The sequence below is a fragment of the Protopterus annectens genome, chromosome 3.part0 (assembly GCF_019279795.1).
Source record: "Protopterus annectens isolate FY-2018-M chromosome 3.part0, PAN1.0, whole genome shotgun sequence".
Classification (NCBI taxonomy): domain Eukaryota; kingdom Metazoa; phylum Chordata; order Ceratodontiformes; family Protopteridae; genus Protopterus; species Protopterus annectens.
In genome coordinates this window covers 1101687539-1101706956 of record NC_056731.1, presented here as the reverse complement: position 1 = coordinate 1101706956, position 19418 = coordinate 1101687539, and the positions used below count along the sequence as shown (strand labels likewise).

At 36.7% G+C, this 19418-nt stretch overlaps 1 protein-coding gene across 1 annotated transcript; it reads left to right on the top strand.

The window, feature by feature from the left end:
- Positions 1-14263: 14263 nt before the first annotated feature.
- MC4R (melanocortin 4 receptor) lies at positions 14264-17083 on the top strand. Its single transcript, XM_044065336.1, has 2 exons — positions 14264-14532; positions 14615-17083. Exon 2 carries the CDS (start codon positions 14742-14744, stop codon positions 15738-15740), a length of 999 nt encoding a protein of 332 aa, XP_043921271.1. The 5' UTR covers positions 14264-14532; positions 14615-14741; the 3' UTR covers positions 15741-17083.
- The last annotated feature ends 2335 nt before the right edge of the window (positions 17084-19418 follow it).

Sequence of the window (19418 nt, the reverse complement as noted above, 5' to 3'; positions counted from 1 at the left end):
CAGCTGCAGTCACAACTTCTCTAGTCTGCACTGTGTGCAAAAGACAGAAACTTTTTTTTTTTTTTTACAAGAACACAAAAGAACCAGCCCCACTAGCCAAGAGATAATTACACAGAGGAGATGTTTCAGTTTACACAATAGCCTACGAGACAGCAAGCACTAGAGACAAATGAAAGTTTTTAAACAGATAAGGATTTGTGAAGATACTGAATAGACAAAGTGCTTTATATATATTAAATTGTAAAAACAGTAATCTGTAAAAATAATCAAAAAAATCAAGATGATACTTATATTTTGTAGCTCAGCTGCAGTCACAACTTCTCTAGTCTGCACTGTGTGCAAAAGACAGAAACTTTTTTTTTTTTTACAAGAACACAAAAGAACCAGCTCGACTAGCCAAGAGATAATTACACAGAGGAGATGTTTCAGTTTACACAATAGCCTACCAGACAGCAAGCACTAGAGACAAATGAAAGTTTTTAAACAGATAAGGATTTGTGAAGATACTGAATAGACAAAGTGCTTTATATATATTAAATTATAAAAACAGCAATCTGTAAAAATAATCAAAAAAATCAAGATGATACTTATATTTTGTAGCTCAGCTGCAGTCACAACTTCTCTAGTCTGCACTGTGTGCAAAAGACAGAAACTTTTTTTTTTACAAGAACACAAAAGAACCAGCCCCAACTAGCCAAGAGATAATTACACAGAGGAGATGTTTCAGTTTACACAATAGCCTACCAGACAGCAAGCACTAGAGACAAATGAAAGTTTTTAAACAGATAAGGATTTGTGAAGATACTGAATAGACAAAGTGCTTTATATATATTAAATTGTAAAAACAGTAATCTGTAAAAATAATCCAAAAAAAAATCAAGATGATACTTATATTTTGTAGCTCAGCTGCAGTCACAACTTCTCTAGTCTGCACTGTGTGCAAAAGACAGAAACTTTTTTTTTTTTTACAAGAACACAAAAGAACCAGCCCCCACTAGCCAAGAGATAATTATACAGAGGAGATGTTTCAGTTTACTCAATAGCATACCAGACAGCAAGCACTAGAGACAAATGAAAGTTTTTAAACAGATAAGGATTTGTGAAGATACTGAATAGACAAAGTGCTTTATATATATTAAATTGTAAAAACAGTAATCTGTAAAAATAATCAAAAAAAAAATCAAGATGATACTTAGATTTTGTAGCTCAGCTGCAGTCACAACTTCTCTAGTCTGCACTGTGTGCAAAAGACAGAAACTTTTTTTTTTACAAGAACACAAAAGAACCAGCCCCCACTAGCCAAGAGATAATTACACAGAGGAGATGTTTCAGTTTACACAATAGCCTACCAGACAGCAAGCACTAGAGACAAATGAAAGTTTTTAAACAGATAAGGATTTGTGAAGATACTGAATAGACAAAGTGCTTTATATATATTAAATTGTAAAAACAGTAATCTGTAAAAATAATCAAAAAAATCAAGATGATACTTATATTTTGTAGCTCAGCTGCAGTCACAACTTCTCTAGTCTGCACTGTGTGCAAAGGACAGAAACTTTTTTTTTTTTACAAGAACACAAAAGATCCAGCCCCGACTAGCCAAGAGATAATTACACAGAGGAGATGTTTCAGTTTACACAATAGCCTACCAGACAGCAAGCACTAGAGACAAATGAAAGTTTTTAAACAGATAAGGATTTGTGAAGATACTGAATAGACAAAGTGCTTTATATATATTAAATTGTAAAAACAGTAATCTGTAAAAATAATAAAAAAATCAAGATGATACTTATATTTTGTAGATCAGCTGCAGTCACAACTTCTCTAGTCTGCACTGTGTGCAAAAGACAGAAACTTTTTTTTTTTACAAGAACACAAAAGAACCAGCCCCCACTAGCCAAGAGATAATTACACAGAGGAGATGTTTCAGTTTACACAATAGCCTACCAGACAGCAAGCACTAGAGACAAATGAAAGTTTTTAAACAGATAAGGATTTGTGAAGATACTGAATAGACAAAGTGCTTTATATATATTAAATTGTAAAAACAGTAATCTGTAAAAATAATCAAAACAAATCAAGATGATACTTATATTTTGTAGCTCAGCTGCAGTCACAACTTCTCTAGTCTGCACTGTGTGCAAAAGACAGAAACTTTTTTTTTACAAGAACACAAAAGAACCAGCCCCCACTAGCCAAGACATAATTACACAGAGGAGATGTTTCAGTTTACACAATAGCCTACCAGACAGCAAGAACTAGAGACAAATGAAAGTTTTTAAACAGATAAGGATTTGTGAAGATACTGAACAGACAAAGTGCTTTATATATATTAAATTGTAAAAACAGTAATCTGTAAAAATAATCAAAAAAAATCAAGATGATACTTATATTTTGTAGCTCAGCTGCAGTCATAACTTCTCTAGTCTGCACTGTGTGCAAAAGACAGAAACTTTTTTTTTTTACAAGAACACAAAAGAACCAGCCCCCACTAGCCAAGACATAATTACACAGAGGAGATGTTTCAGTTTACACAATAGCCTACCAGACAGCAAGCACTAGAGACAAATGAAAGTTTTTAAACAGATAAGGATTTGTGAAGATACTGAATAGACAAAGTGCTTTATATATATTAAATTGTAAAAACATTAATCTGTAAAAATAATCAAAAAAAATCAAGATGATACTTATATTTTGTAGCTCAGCTGCAGTCACAACTTCTCTAGTCTGCACTGTGTGCAAAATACAGAAACTTTATTTTTACAAGAACACAAAAGAACCAGCCTCCACTAGCCAAGAGATAATTACACAGAGGAGATGTTTCAGTTTACACAATAGCCTACCAGACAGCAAGCACTAGAGACAAATGAAAGTTTTTAAACAGATAAGGATTTGTGAAGATATTGAATAGACAAAGTGCTTTATATATATTAAATTGTAAAAACAGTAATCTGTAAAAATAATCAAAAAATCAAGATGATACTTATATTTTGTAGCTCAGCTGCAGTCACAACTTCTCTAGTCTGCACTGTGTGCAAAAGACAGAAACTTTTTTTTTACAAGAACACAAAAGAACCAGCCCCCACTAGCCAAGAGATAATTACACAGAGGAGATGTTTCAGTTTACACAATAGCCTACAAGACAGCAAGCACTAGAGACAAATGAAAGTTTTTAAACAGATAAGGATTTGTGAAGATACTGAATAGACAAAGTGCTTTATATATATTAAATTGTAAAAACAGTAATCTGTAAAAATAATCAAAAAAAAACAAGATGATACTTATATTTTGTAGCTCAGCTGCAGTCACAACTTCTCTAGTCTGCACTGTGTGCAAAAGACAGAAACTTTTTTTTTTTTTACAAGAACACAAAAGAACCAGCCCCCACTAGCCATGAGATAATTACACAGAGGAGATGTTTCAGTTTACACAATAGCCTACCAGACAGCAAGCACTAGAGACAAATGAAAGTTTTTAAACAGATAAGGATTTGTGAAGATACTGAATAGACAAAGTGCTTTATATATATTAAATTGTAAAAACAGTAATCTGTAAAAATAATCAAAAAAAATCAAGATGATACTTATATTTTGTAGCTCAGCTGCAGTCACAGATTCTCTAGTCTGCAATGTGTGCAAAAGACAGAAACTTTTTTTTTTTACAAGAACACAAAAGAACCAGCCCCCACTAGCCAAGAGATAATTACACAGAGGAGATGTTTCAGTTTACACAATAGCCTACCAGACAGCAAGCACTAGAGACAAATGAAAGTTTTTAAACAGATAAGGATTTGTGAAGATACTGAATAGAGAAAGTGCTTTATATATATTAAATTGTAAAAACAGTAATCTGTAAAAATAATCAAAAAAAATCAAGATGATACTTATATTTTGTAGCTCAGCTGTGGCTGATTCTGATTGATTTCACCTGGCAGCTCTGCTAGTTCTCCTTGGTTAACTTCCTACTACTTCTTTTCCTTCCTTTTTCCTTTCTGTTTCCACAGGGGGCAGCTCCGTGCAACAAGTGTAAACACACGCACACAAGCTTACACAGGCTTACACAAGCTTACACAGGCTTAGGCGGGTGCACATTCGTGTATACAAGCTTAGATGACCTTACACAGGCTTACACGGGCTTAGATGGGTTTACATGCGTGCACACTCGTGCACACAGTGTAAGCAGCTTTGCAAGAAACTTTAGTGATAGCCACGGCGTACACCTTCCGTTTCTGGGTTTCAATTTAGACAACTATAGACACACCGCTTTTAGTCCTGAGTAACTTACAGCAAACACATGCCACTCTGCTCCAATCAGCTTACAGTCATTTTGATACATACCCCCTCATGATGTCACCCATCTCCTACTCTGTTACTCCCCTTATCCTACTCTTACACTCTAATTGGGATTCACTATCCTTATCCTCATTTGCATAGGATTGCCTACTAATGCTTGGTTACATCTCTTAGACTGAGCTTCCCTACTTAGCAACCTCTACTCAGTAGCCATGTTGTCTTCAGCCTGCCATTCACTTGCATGGCAGTTGAATATTTTGAATAAAATCCCTATTTGTGGCTTTTATATTTTGTTTTTATGGTTTTTAGAGCACAGCACATTTGTGCGGTGCTGCGCTATGCTTAAACATCGGAGATCGAGGAAAAAAAAATATTTTTTATTATTTTGCAACACATAAAAATGCCAATGGCCATATATTTGGCCATTGGCATGCTTCCTCAATTGAATGCATCCTTTATTTGGAGTTGTCATGGTTCCGTTTTGCTATTTGCAGAACGGTACTCAGTTGCCAACCGAGTACATTTCTACAAATAACACTAATTTTACTCGGACAGGTTAGTGTTTCCTGGATCGCAAAGTTATCTCATTTGTATAACTTTCAGCAGCAAATGAGGTAATTTGCATAAACTAACCCTGTCCATGCAAGAGTAGTTTTAGGAGCTCTCTTGCACGCCCCTGCCAGCTGTTCCTCGATCGCTCGGCAGACATATTGGCTGCATGGAGTCTTACTCTACTTTTAGAATCCGTGCAAGCCTTCGTGTATCCAGCCCATCATGTTTTACACTGAATTTTTTATGATCTTTAATGGATTTAAATAATCTTGTATTAGTAAATAAAGAATTTTTTACTTATATATATATATATATATATATATATATATATATATATATATATATATTTTATATGGTACCAATTATTAACTGTATTGTCTTGTTGGTTAGCTGTGTCACATGATTTTTTTATCATTTACTATTTAAATAAGCTGGTTAGTTTTGTCAGTATAGCACTGATGAAGGGGAAACCCGAAAGCTTTGCTGCACCTTATGTTATTTCTTATATTAAAACAGTTGAACGTATCTGTGTTCTTTTTATGTTGTTGTTTACTTGGATTTATTGAGCACAGCTTACTGCAGTGGCATTTTTTCATTTTTGAGATAGGGATTTATGCCAAGTTGTGTTAGCTTTTTAATAATGCTTGCGTGGGTGATTGTGTCAAAGGCTTTGGCCAAGTCAAAGTAAGCTGTATGTGCCTTGGTGACATTCTCAAAAAACTCAACCAGGTTCAACAGGCAAGCTCTGCCCTTAACGAATCCAAACTGGGTGGAGTCAAGAGCTTGAAGATTTCCTATGTCCTTGTTTATGAGGACCATAATAATATGGTCCATGGCCTTACAGATCAGACTTGTCAAGCTAATGGGGCAATAATTTCCAGGGTCAATGGATGCACCACCTTTGTGTAAGGGGATGACAATGGCAGTTCTCCACTCTGCTGGAATGAAGCCTGTACTTAGGCTATGGTTGAATAGGGTGCTTAATGGCAAGGCTAGTTCTTGCTGGAGATGGTGCAGAATACAGCCTGGGATACTATCAGGTCACATGGAAGCTGTGTTCTTTGCCTTGGATATGGCCTTTAACACTTGATCTATGGAGATGTGAGGTGCAGGACAAGTATCAGGGATGTTGAAAGGGCCTTTAGGGGGGACAGGGGGGTGAAGTTTGTGCTGAACCTATCTGCTAGTAGGTTTGCTAAGTCAACAGGATCAGTGTAAGTGGTACCATTAAGAACTAATTTGGAACAAGCCTGGGCTTTGCCATGGAGGTTGCTGATGTAACTGAAAACAGCTTTGTGGTTAGCCTTTGTTTTGGAGGTTAGTTTCGATTCACAAATGGCTTTGGAAGTTTTCACTAGTGATATAATTTTCTTGTTAAGGCTAAGGAGGGAGTTTTTCCAGTTGTGAATTCGTGCATTCTTACCCCTGGACAACAGTTTCTTCCTTTTGTTGTAAAGCCTGTTGATAGAGGATACCCACCAGATAGGTTTGTGCTTTCTTGAGGAGAAGGTTTTAGTTCTCTTGGGTATCGCTGAATCCATGTAGTTGTACAGATGCTTGTATACTGCACTGGCGTGCTGTTCAGCATATTTGTCTGCATCCTCTGAGGGGGTGGTGGTGTGAAGTTACTGATACCCTCCCTTAGAAGGTTGTAGTCAGCGTTTGAGAATTTTATATCCTAGTTACAGCTAGGGGGGGGGTTTGGATGAGATAGATACTTCGAATGAGACAGACCGATGGTCTAATCTCACCAGGGAAGAAATTAGGGGGTGGGGCAGCAGTTGCCGATATTGGTGAAAAACAAATCTAGAATGTTATCTCCCCTTGTGGGGGATGAGACAAGCTGGATTAGTGCTTTAGAACTGATGAAGTCAAGGAATCGTTGGGTGAGTGCATTAGAGCAGAAATAGTTCACCCAGTCTATGGTGGAGTAGTTGAAGTCAAGGATCAGGGTGTTAGGCGGTACCTTGATGGAGTCAAGTAGGTCCAGGTAGGAGGAGTTTGTGTCCTGAGTCATGGAGGGGGCTCTATAGCTGGTTATAACTTGGATGGGTGTTTTGCCAATTGTAAGTTGCACCTGGAGTAGTTCTAGTGCATCATGCTGGCAAACCAGTCTGGAGGTGTGCTTGTCTTTAATGAGTATAGTAACTCCACCACCCTTAGTCTTTCTGACCTCATTTTGGGATCAGAATGTGTGGAATGAGGTAGAGCCTGGTAAGGTAGGAGTGCTCTCCACAGCCTTGAACCAAGTTTCCGTGACTGCACAGAAATCGGCATCTTCCAGTGAGAGGAGAGCATCCAGTGAGTGCATTTTCAGCTTAAGGCTGCTAAAGTTAAGGAGCATGACCTTCAGTTTGCTTTTTGTCAGAACTTTTATGTTTGAAGATTTGTCTTTGGAACATTGCCTAAAAAGGTACAATGGGGGAGGCAAGAGCCTTGGCTAGAATCCTGAATCCCAGGGTTGACAAGTGGAGGCTATCTCTGGCAAAGCATTGAGGCCTGTCAACCATGTCATCCCAGGCAGACAGATACTGGATCCCCTTGGAATGTAGAAGTTTTACAGATTTCCACTGTTTCTCCCCAAAGGAAGAGCCCTCCAGACCATGTTTCCCCAGGGGAAAGAGCAAAATTCCTGCACCTGGGTGTACTCTCACCTGTATCTGGTTCAAGGAATTTTTACTTTAGATCCGTAGCCCTTCCTCTAGAATCTAATGCATACACTCCCCCAAAGTGAGGCCTAATACACCATCTCTTACATGTGCACACCTCTGCACTTGTGTTGATGTCTGCTGCACATGTACCTGCTATGATCCTAACCTCTGCAAGGTGTTGGTAGCATAGCTGTCCAGGCTACCACTCTTCACCCAGGATGGGCAAGCCAGCATTGTGCCTCTCATACTCACTGTCCTTCTTTGACTTTTTCAGTGCCCAAGTTGATAGCTGATTTTGGATTTTCTGTGTCACAGTCAGGGCTTTATCCCTCCATGCCACAGTAACGCCTAATCAATGATGTACTTTGACATCTAAAGCTTTTCTGCCATTTTGCACTGCTTCTCCTATTATGTGGATCCTATTTTCTGTTGTTCCCATGGTATCGTTTCATTGTGATAATTTACAATAATTTTCATGGTTTTAAAAGCATACATTTATGTGATATATAGTGTTTTATATGCCTAGCATGTTAGATGAGTTTGTTTTTGGACTACTGATATTCTTTACATTGCTATGTTGTTTGCCACAGTGGGTATTTCATTTTGGCTGTTGTGCAGTACTTCCATCTACATGGTTTCTAACACAATCATGTACTTGAGATGTACCAGCTGTTTTTGCTGCATCTCATTAAATGCCATGATTTGATCCATTGCACATAGTTCATCTTCACCCTAGATAATGCAAATGCATTTCTCTGTGTAGATGATTTTGAGGCATGTTGCATACATGGTATATCTCATGTACTTTTCAGGGCATGCTCATATGTTGCGAAGGACATCTAGGATGTCAGTCAGTCTGCTGGCATGCACAATGTACAGATATAAGTGGGCGAGAAGGACTTTGGGAGAGATGGTACTCTATGCAGGGGTACACAGCAAAGCATCATTAAGAAATATAGGATGAAGACATAGTTTTGATCGTCGAGGAGAGAGGAATTATGAAATAATTCACAGTGTGATAATACACAGAGAGTACATTCTGAGCAGAATAAGATGGGAAAATGCTAGCTGGTATTATTAAAATGGTAAGGAAATGAGATGCACTGGTATTATAAATGACCAATAAATATATAACACATCTCACATGGAAGAGTGGAAGTACAGTCAGATCCAGACTTATTTCTAACACTTTGTGGTACGTAATGGGTTTATATATATATATATATATAAACTACCTATATGTGTATGGGTATGTATGTATGTATATGTGTGTGTGTGTGTGTGTGTGTGTGTGTGTGTGTGTGTGTGTGTGTGTGTGTTCTCATTTTTTCTCTTTCCCCTTTTGGCAAGCCATCCAAAAAGACTGCTGTTTTACATACCCTGCATTCAGGCACATATTTATTTGCTGTTTGGCCTTTCTCCTTGCACTGATTACATTGTACCTGTTCACAGTCATTAGTTAAATGTGAAAGTCCCCACAAAAGAAACATAATTTAGGTTGGCCAGCATATCTTAATGTCTATGATTAGCCACGAAAAATAACACTTGTGAAGTGTTTTACCATGTTTTTTCACATTTCAAACAACTTCCAACTTCTGCTCTCCATTCCATAGGTTTCTCTCATCTCTGACTTTTACAATATTATCAACCGTTTCACACAAACCCTGCATGGATTTTTTTTAACATTGTCTTCTTCCAGTTCATCAGTTCTAAACTGTAAAGTGACTTTTTTGACATTTACTGTAAGTTGCTACCAGAAAACAAATAATTGTTCCATGGATAAATTGTCTTCTTTTTGTTACAAAGTTCCAGAAACTCCATCATCAGTACCTCAATTTTAAATGTCACAAAAAGTCTCTGTCCCAATACATATAAAAGACAAAATGCCTTGAGCTTTAAAATACAGAACAGTTATCAAATTGTTCCATGGATAATACCTCTCTATTACAGTATTATTTTTTGTTCTTAATCTCACAGTTGATCTTCTCTGTGCCACTACTCCATATGTTTTAATTACTCAGACATATTCTCAATTTGTTGTGGCTTTCCTCTATTACTTTCTGTCACTATTCATATGTTTTTACTGCTGCCACATCATCTAGTTCCTTTTCACATTACCATCCCCATACTTCTGAAAAAAATGTCTGTCATCTCACCCCAAGAAACAGCAGAACCGTCACTTGGATCATCCTGCTCAGTGATTTTAACCGAAACTCATCTGCATGTCCTGCTGCTGACAGTTTGACAGTTCTGTTATCTGCACCACATCAACAGACTCGCTTACTTCCTTCTCTACTGAGACAGCTAAACACTGCTCATTTGTAACATCTACCACTCAGGAGTCTTTATTTACATTCTGAAGTTGCATATACAACAGATTTTCCCCCAAATTCACATTGTCCACCTCCAAACTTTCCATAGATTTTTTCTCCTCCTCCAGGCTGCTGCTCCCCTTAGACCTCTTAAGAGCCCATCCAGTACCATCTAGCAGCTCCAAAGAGTAGGGTAAGTTCTCCAGTGCCCTGGGCAAATTTCACCTATTTAGTATGAATACCACCTCTGTTCTCGTCTGAAAAGAGGCCATTGTCCTGGACCTAACCCAGTCAACAATGTGTAAATTAATAAATAGATAATAAATAAATGCAGTAAATTGTACCTTGGCTGATATATGCAGCAATGCCGTTCAACATGGTGTTTGCCAGTATAAATTGCAGTCAGTGAATATACCATAGATGGAATATGAAGTTGGTCATCATATTATCAAAATGTTAGAATAATTTTGAATAATACATAATGCGTATTATACAATGAATGCTGATTAGTATTCCAAAATGTGTACGCTGATTGGCCAGCCCAACCAGCGTGCCCGTTGTAAATTCTACATATACTAATGGAAAAAGGTCCAGTCGCCCAGACGTTTTCCATTAGTATAAGTCTTAGAAACACAAAAAAAAGTCCAAACCCAGAAAAACCTGAATGAAGGAAATGACCAAGAGCACTGCACCAAAGGTAAACAATCCAACAAATTTATTCCACAACGATGAGAGTTTAGCACTTTCGTCAAAAGTACATTACATTGACTTCTTCAGAACTACATAACACATTTATTGCTGATTTAAATAACCTGCCCTACTCTAGGGATGACACCTTTTCAAATGGCCAAAGTGGGACATTTTTGGTACAAACATCAGATTTTACAGGCCGACACATACCCACGGTCAGTACAAAGGTTAGAACTTAACTTTTCTGCCTAAATAAAAGCTTATTTTTATAGCATTTTAGTTGCTTATTCTGTTTCTTATAACATTTAGGTATTTTAGATACAGAATAACTGTTTTATGCAACTATTACATAAAATATAGGAAATAAATTTGTCCTAAAATATCAGGACATTTGTCATTTTTACAATTTTTTGTAAGGACAAAACTGCCCAAAGAGGGACTGTCCCTCGAAAAGTGGGACAGGTGGTAACCCTACCCTACTCCACAATTGGTCAACCAAAAAGGTTGCCATTTCCTGTTGAAAGATGTCATATCCTACTACAAAGGTAGGTCATTTCCTACATACCCTTACAAGAATTATTAAACCAAAAATACCCCAAAAAATAAAACATATGTTAAAAACATTATATAAAGGAAACAGCTTTTAATTTTAACATGGAACTGATAGAGATTTTATCATTGAGCCCAGGTGGCAGACATGCATTTAACCTTATTTGCCACTTGAGTTCTAGAAATTCAAGAAAATCATTAACAGGTCCACCCCTTACATTCAAGTCAACCTGCTCTAATACAAAAATCTTGAAACAGTGTGTGGGATGTAATTTAATGTGCTTGAATAAGGCATTGGTCTCCCTATATTTGTTAATATCATAACTGTGTTGATAAATCCCTTGTCTTAAAACTCGGACAGTCTTACCCACATAGTAACAGTCGCAGGATGTGACATATACAACCCCCTTACTGTAACAAAAGTACTTTTTGTGTGTAGTGATTTTCCTAAAATTCCTAAGTTTAATAAATTTGGCATCCACAATAAAAGAACATTGGGTGCATCTTCCACATGTGAAAGTACCACCTGGTCCTGGTGCTACCTTTTTTCTTTCAACTAGACCTTTGAAAGATATACACTTTTTGTATACCACCAGGGGTTTTTCACCTAATTTGTTAATGATATTCTCATCAATATGAAACATATTCCGACAATCACAACTGATGCTTTTGATATAAAAAAATCAGTAGTGAAAGGTAATACCAATGCCCTGCTAAAACAGTTCATTTTCTCAGTTCCTAGGGGTCTAACTAACCCCAAAGAGTTATCCAATAATATTCTATAAACCCCATTAGTTCTTTTTTGTTGCACCTCCCCTATTATGTCTTTAACAAATTGAGGGGGGTAGCCTCTTTTCTGTAACATCCCCAGTAGGAGGTCGCACTCTCTAAAAAAATCATCGTCCTCTGAAACCATTCTGGCCAGTCTTACACATTGACACTTCACAAGGGATTTCTTCTGGTGCAAGGGGTGCCAACATAATGCATATTATACAATGAATGCCGATTAATATTCCAAAATGTGCACGCTGATTGGCCAGCCCAACCAGCGTGCCCATTGTAAATTCGACATATACTAATGGAAAAAGGTTCAGTCGCCCGGACTTTTTCCATTAGTATAAGTCTTGATTTTTTTTGTTTGTGTTAGGTAGCAATGGAAAACGAAAGATCTCTGTTGCTGTAAATTCGCTGTGTTATATGTTTAACATAGCAAAATATCTTAAAAAAAAAGCAACAGAGATCTTCCTTTCTCTGTTACTTTTTTAAAGATATCTCGCTATGTTAAACTCAATTAACATAGCGAGACATCTTTAAAAAAGCAACAGAGATCTTTTCTCCATTGCTTCCTCTACACATCTCTGATGTACTGCGTAAGCATACACATGCGCAGTACATCATAAAAAGCCCCAAGATAGTGGAAAACCGCAGAAGGGCACCACACAGTAAGTATTTTTTTTCTTAAATAATGTCATTGTATAATAGCAATAACCCACGTCTGGGTGTGGGTAATGCTAGATTTACCCACGGTTTTCTTTGTTTGGTTACTCGGGCTTCGCCCTCGTGACCAAACCACACCAACCGTGGTAAATCTAGCATTACCCACACCCAGACATGGGTTATTGCTTAAATATGCTGAATCACAGGGTGTCTTTTTGATATATAGTTTTTCTTTTACATTTGGGATTAATCATACACTAGAGCTAAATATCAAGAATCAGGCTATATTGTGTATTTTATCTTGGATTGTGTTGTTTAGCCATCCAGGGTCTGTATCTCATAGTGATTAATTTTTATAACATTCCTTGACTGAGATCCTGGAACTTAAATGAAAACAAAGGCAAGGAACAACAAGACATCTAATTATGCAATTTCAGTGAAATGACTCTGCCTTTGCAGTCAGCCATTTCTAAAACTGTTGCAATCTTTTACTATCTCTGCTTCTGCAAGGACCTGCACCTCTTGCAGCACTAAACCATGACAAAAGGTCTGTTTGTAGAACACACAATGCATGACGCAGCTTAGTGTCATAAAGTGTAGGTCCTTGCTCAAGCAGAAGTAGTAAATGGTTGTAGCAGCTTCAGAAATGGGTCAGTTCACCTCCAGCTATGGTGTGTCATCAGTACTAGCTAATGTCACTGCTGCTGTCAGACAGAGAATGAAGATCATCTGTGTCAGACTGGCCACAGCACAGTGCCTTGCAAAAATGCCTGAAAGTTGGAACAGTGAGCTTTGCAATTTGTTGTTTTTCTGGGGGAGTTTCATTTTATTTTTCAAAATGCTGGGACTCACACTAGCATGTCTTGCACTTCTGATATGGAGATGTTAAAATGGCACAAACCTCCAAGTGTCAAGAAAGCCTGTAAGTATGGATTCTTTCTGAGCAACATCTTGAGACATACTGTACTTAACATTTTGTTAGGTTCTTATTAATTTATTTATTCACATGATAGCCAGGTGGGTGGGCTGAACAATTGAAAAGCAGCACAGGGCTAGAATGTCAGGTTAGAGGTGAAATTAAAGTTTGCTAATATAATGCAGGAGCTGTCATATATTTACATCACTAAACCCTACAGTGTTTTCCTTCAGCTGTATCCCCTAACCTCTCGTGTCACATTGAATTTGATATCATAGAGGTATTATTCCTAGTTCAGCAAATGACACTGCCTAGATGTTTTATTATACTAATTGTTTTACTTTTCTTCTTATATGGCTATAAGCAAATTAAACTCTGAAAGGATATGTTTCCACTATACTGTCAGTATTTCATAGTATGTACAACTGTAAAATCAAAGTCAGACTAGACAATACTCACTGCGTTTTGATCAATATATTATTATTTCTGTGCTGGGTCTAAATAACTGTACTGTACTATACTTGATCTGATCAATTGTAAACTAGTAAGTGTTATTAATTACAGAGGTAAATGATCAGATTAAATTATATCCTGTAGGGCACGTCTGGTACCAGACCAGCTGTGTAAAATATTGAAGCTGGTTAATACATCAGCACATGTTAACTGTTGACACTAAGTGACGTGATAAACTAAATCAATTGCATACTGCCAGAGGAGCAATTAAAATGCAGTACATTTGTCTTGCCATCCCTTTTCCTTCTGAGAGAGGAAAACAGCGTAACATCAAACCCCTTACTCACCAGAGGCAGAATAGTCCCAGTATTTAATCAGCACATCTGAGAGTGCTGTGCTTCCTTAGTCTGATTGGTCTGCAGTAAAGAAATAGAGGTGGAGTCTGCCTCCTGGCACTTTTCATCATATTATAAAGTGGGCTGAAGGTTAACATTGCTTTCCAAAGGATGAATGCAACCTAGACTCTGAACAGCACTGAGAAAGAGTTCTGTGCAGCTGCAGAAATGGCAAGGCAGGTGTTGCCACGGTCAAGGAAAAACAGCATTTCCGCAGCCTTTACTGGAGGATTTAGACTAATCCGGACACTGAAAAGCACACATAATGAGCAGTTTCTTTTAAAGGTAATTGATCATATCATTTGGGACTTTGTTCAATATGATTAAGTAGCCATTAAGACACTGAACTTAGAATTGTTATTTCTAGGGGCACCCACGTTCTGTGGCAACATTCTGTTGTGCTAACATGGAGTAGAAATTATCTTGTGAGAAGGATTTAAGGGTTAGACAACAATTTTAAGGCACTTGGATTACTTCTGGCCAGTACAAGATCAATGCATTATAAAATGAATGGCACACATCACTATGGACTGCTTCAGTCTCTGCACTTCAGAAACTATAGCTTTGGCTTCCACAACAGTATTAATGAGTCAAGGGAAAAAGCATCATCCTCTGGAGGATGTTATGAACAGCTCTTTATTTCATCAGAGGTATTTTTGACCTTGGGGATAGTAAGCCTGCTAGAAAACATTTTGGTCATTGTGGCAATTGCAAAGAATAAGAATTTGCACTCTCCCATGTACTTTTTCATCTGTAGTTTGGCAGTAGCGGATATGCTGGTAGGAGTGACTAATGCCACCGAAACCATTGTAATGACATTGCTCAACAACACAGACATCACTGTAAAGAACTTCATGGACAATGTGCTTGATTCTGTGATTTGCAGCTCCCTTCTTGCCTCTATTTGCAGCCTGCTTACTATTGCAGTTGACCGGTATATTACCATTTTTTATGCATTACGATACCACAATATTGTAACAGTGAAAAGGGCCGTGGCTATTATAATTAGCATTTGGGTGTTCTGTACGGTTTCAGGTGTTCTCTTTATTATTTATTCTGAAAGCAGAGCTGTTCTTATCTGCCTTATTACTATGTTCTTTACCATGCTTGCTTTAATGGCATCCCTTTATGTACATATGTTCATGCTTGCTCGACTTCACATTAAGAGAATAGCAGCTTTGCCTGGCAATGGCACAGTCTGTCAAAGTGCCAATATGAAAGGGGCTGTTACCTTGACCATCTTGCTTGGGGTCTTCATTGTATGCTGCTCTCCCTTCTTTCTTCATCTTATCTTTAATATATCTTGCCCTCGCAACCCCTACTGTGTTTGTTTCATGTCACATTTTAACTTATACCTCATTCTCATTATGTGCAATTCAGTCATTGATCCTCTGATCTATGCCTTTCGTAGCCAGGAATTAAGAAAAACTTTTAAGGAAATCATATGCTGTTTCAGCCTAATAGGAATCTGTGATTTGCCTAGCAAGTATTAATCATGATAAAACCTAATAAGGCTTGTGAAGCTCACAGCAGGACTTCATTCAAAACACTCTAGGGATTCTTCATATATAACTGTTATAGAGCATCTGTAACATTCTTTTTGTATATTTCCTTTCTCTGGTTATGTCATGTTGATTATAGTATGCTTATTAATTTGACCTATTACTTATAATTCACTGGTAAGCATATATATGATATTCAAACCACTGTAAGAGTTAACTTTTTGGAGTGCATTGTTTCAGTATTGTAATGTTGTAATAAAAATGCTGAAACTCTGGTCTCAAGGGTTTAAACACAGATTACAGAAGTCAGTTTTGCTCATGAAAAACTAAATTTAAGGTAATATGATTAAAAAGAACATGTATGTTTTTTGTCTACTTTTATGTATACATGTGATATTTAAGTCTACAACCATAATTATATGACACTGTTTTTTAATATAACAGTCAATCAAATTTTCTTTACTTCTTAATGCAAACCCTTTTGGTAATGTTTACAACAACAATAACAAAAAATCACTGTGACAGATTGCTATGTTGTGGGACTTAAAGCATGATATATTTTTGTCTCAAGGTCATTTCGAATTCTCTGTACCTAATGTTTAGCTAATTTTGCCAGTCACACTTTCATTGTTTAGTACTTCAGTAGGTTATATATGTAAATATTTTGCAGATACTTCAGTTATTTATTTGTAATTCAAAATATTTTTGGTCCTTATTTCTCTGCTGCAACAACAACAACAACAACAAAAAGGCCTTTTACGTTTGGCATATTTGCTCCTCCTGAGCCACAGAATCAGCTAGGGGTGAAGGCAGGGATATGAGATTTTCCTGAATGCTCCTGAGTCTCTACCGGCTGGAATGTGGATTGTGTGACTGAGTATTTCCCCAGGCACACAATTCCAGCTACAATGCATGCTCACTCCCTGGCAAGTTCACACTACCCAGAGTCCTCAGCTGCAGTCCCAGACGTCTTCTTAGGGGGAGCTGTTGTGATAGGATTCTGCAAATACCCCTCTCCTCTCCTCTCAGGATGGGTAAGCTGGCATCAGCAGTTCGCTGCTATCCTGTTCCAGCTCACTCCTTCAGTGCCTGGAATGCTAACTGAACCCAGGTCATTTGCAACTTAGGCCCAAAACCTTTGTGTCTCTGACCCCTCTCACAGTTATTGCACTAATGCATCTTAAATCAACAAGAATTTACCAAAAATTGGAAACAGCACAACATCACAACACAGAAAATGTGTGTGAAAAGATAAACCACTGCACATATTAATCTGTGTCTTAGATATGGTAATAGCATTCTTCATTCCTGTTACTTTTCTTTTGATAAATACATCATTATATTTTTGTAGTTGTCATGACCCAAAAAAGTGGCACACACGCACACGCACACACACACACACACACACACACACACACACACACACACACACACGCACACGCACACGCAGACGCGCACGCGCACGCGCACACGCACACGCACACACACACACACTCACATGCACACACACTTACTTATTTAAGAGACATGCATTATCATGCAGTAATTACAAAATGTAATGCTTTCATTTTATTGTTATTTAAATTATTGTATGATTATCAAAAAGAATGTAGCTGTTTTCTTAAAAAGAGATGTTATTAAAAGTGTTTTTGTTCTATTTAGAAACATGAAGAAAGATACTTGAACAAATTATTTTAACATATAGTGAATTTTTTTATTTGTTAAAACTATGATGGAACTCATATCTTCTGTATTACCATAATGGCCATAGTTTTAACTGCATTTAACAATTTCCAGATATTTTTCCACAGAATTTTCCAGTGTTTTTATTTCAGTGAATGACACTGCATAAATGAACTTTGTTAGCTCAGAATAATTGCACTAAAAGGAGAAAACTACCTAGAAACACATTGTTTTATCTGACACAAAAAGGAAAATGATTCAGGACTAAGACACAAATTTTCACTGACCCAGTTACTATCACAGTACAAAGAACATTTAAAATAACACAAAACTTTTATGAAACTGTGTGACTTAATTCTGATTTGTTTTCTTTTGAACATTTAAGCATGTGTAAAGCTATATCAACGGGAATGTGATTAATGTCTTGAATTTGCTTTGTTACCATACTTGTGACATTTTAGAATATTTTCAAGAAAGCTTGTACATTTTTTTGTGTGCGTTAGTATAATATGCATTATTTGTGAAACATATTTGTTGTATTTTTTAATACAAAGCCTTATTTATGTTCAGTATTAAAAGGGATGCACTGAAAACAATATCCTTTGAAAGTATTTATATATGACATTGATATCTGCCAGATAATATTTGGTTAACATATAAAGTTGCTGAAGGACTGGTAACACTGCCTGTTTCAATGAATAAATATCAAGGCTATGCAGAATGTTTGTGCTGATACAATGAAATGTTGGATGTCACTGCCTGTGCCTATCACTTGCGTTCAGTAAATAGCCTTTAATTAATCTCACATAAACAATAATACAAACATAAGAACTTTGTAATAAAAAATAAATTCTTAGGCACACATGCATAAACAAACTAATCGTCAATAAATACACATATGCAGGTTACTTATTCATCCTAGTTACCCGTGACATATATATACCCAGTCTAAAACATGTAATCAGCAGCCAAGGGAGCCATTATTAATGCACATCTGTGAACCTAAGGATTATCATAGTCACTGTCTTAATGTATGCTTTCTCAGCAATAAGAATGTTGTCTGTTCTTCTAATAGTGTAGGGCACTCTTAAAGTAAACTTTATTGTGTTGTTACAGGCCAGAAAGATGAGTGAATATTACTTTTATAGATTTCTAGAACATACATTGATATATATATTTAAATATAAGATTACTTTTACTAGGTAAAAGTAAGTGAATGGAAAACTAATTACATCATAGCAGTAAATTAAGAAGTAAGCACAATTATATTACACAGATGCATATGAATCGCTATTGTCAAAACATATTTTTTCAACCAATAATGTGCCTGGCTTAAGTGGTTATAAGAGGTGCAAGATCAAAGCAAATCTAATTAATAGAATCTGTGGTATAAAATCACAATAAACCATACACTGGAGTGCCCCAGTAGATATAGTAAATAGTTGTGAAGAGTAAAATAAAATGGTTGGCACAGTGCACCATTTAAATTACGGTTTGCACGTGAAAGAATGAGTTATGGTCCATTTACCATTTCAGAATTTGAGGGAATGACAAAGACTTTTATTTGCTGGTTGACCATATATACACATATCCATACATACACATATATAAGTGTAAATTATATGGAAAGGATAGTCTTTCTTTCCCCTGTCCATTTTTGCAGCTTTGAACATAATATTTTTGCAGATGGGAATATATTATGACACTGCAACATGAAACATGCATTTCATCCCACTGTTTTTTTTTTCTGTTTTTTTCTACTTTCTAATGATTTTCCTGAATTAATTGATAAATACATTTGTGCTTTGGTAAATTAATTGACCTTCTATAGTGATGCGTTTAGAAGAAATCTGAGAAGCTAACAATTTCAAAACTAATCTGCAAAGTATCAAACAAAATATATTTTGATAAATAGAAGTCTGTTACACTTCAATGTAACTATTGTTATTCAACCTTGACAAGATGAAATATAAAGAAAGAAAGAAT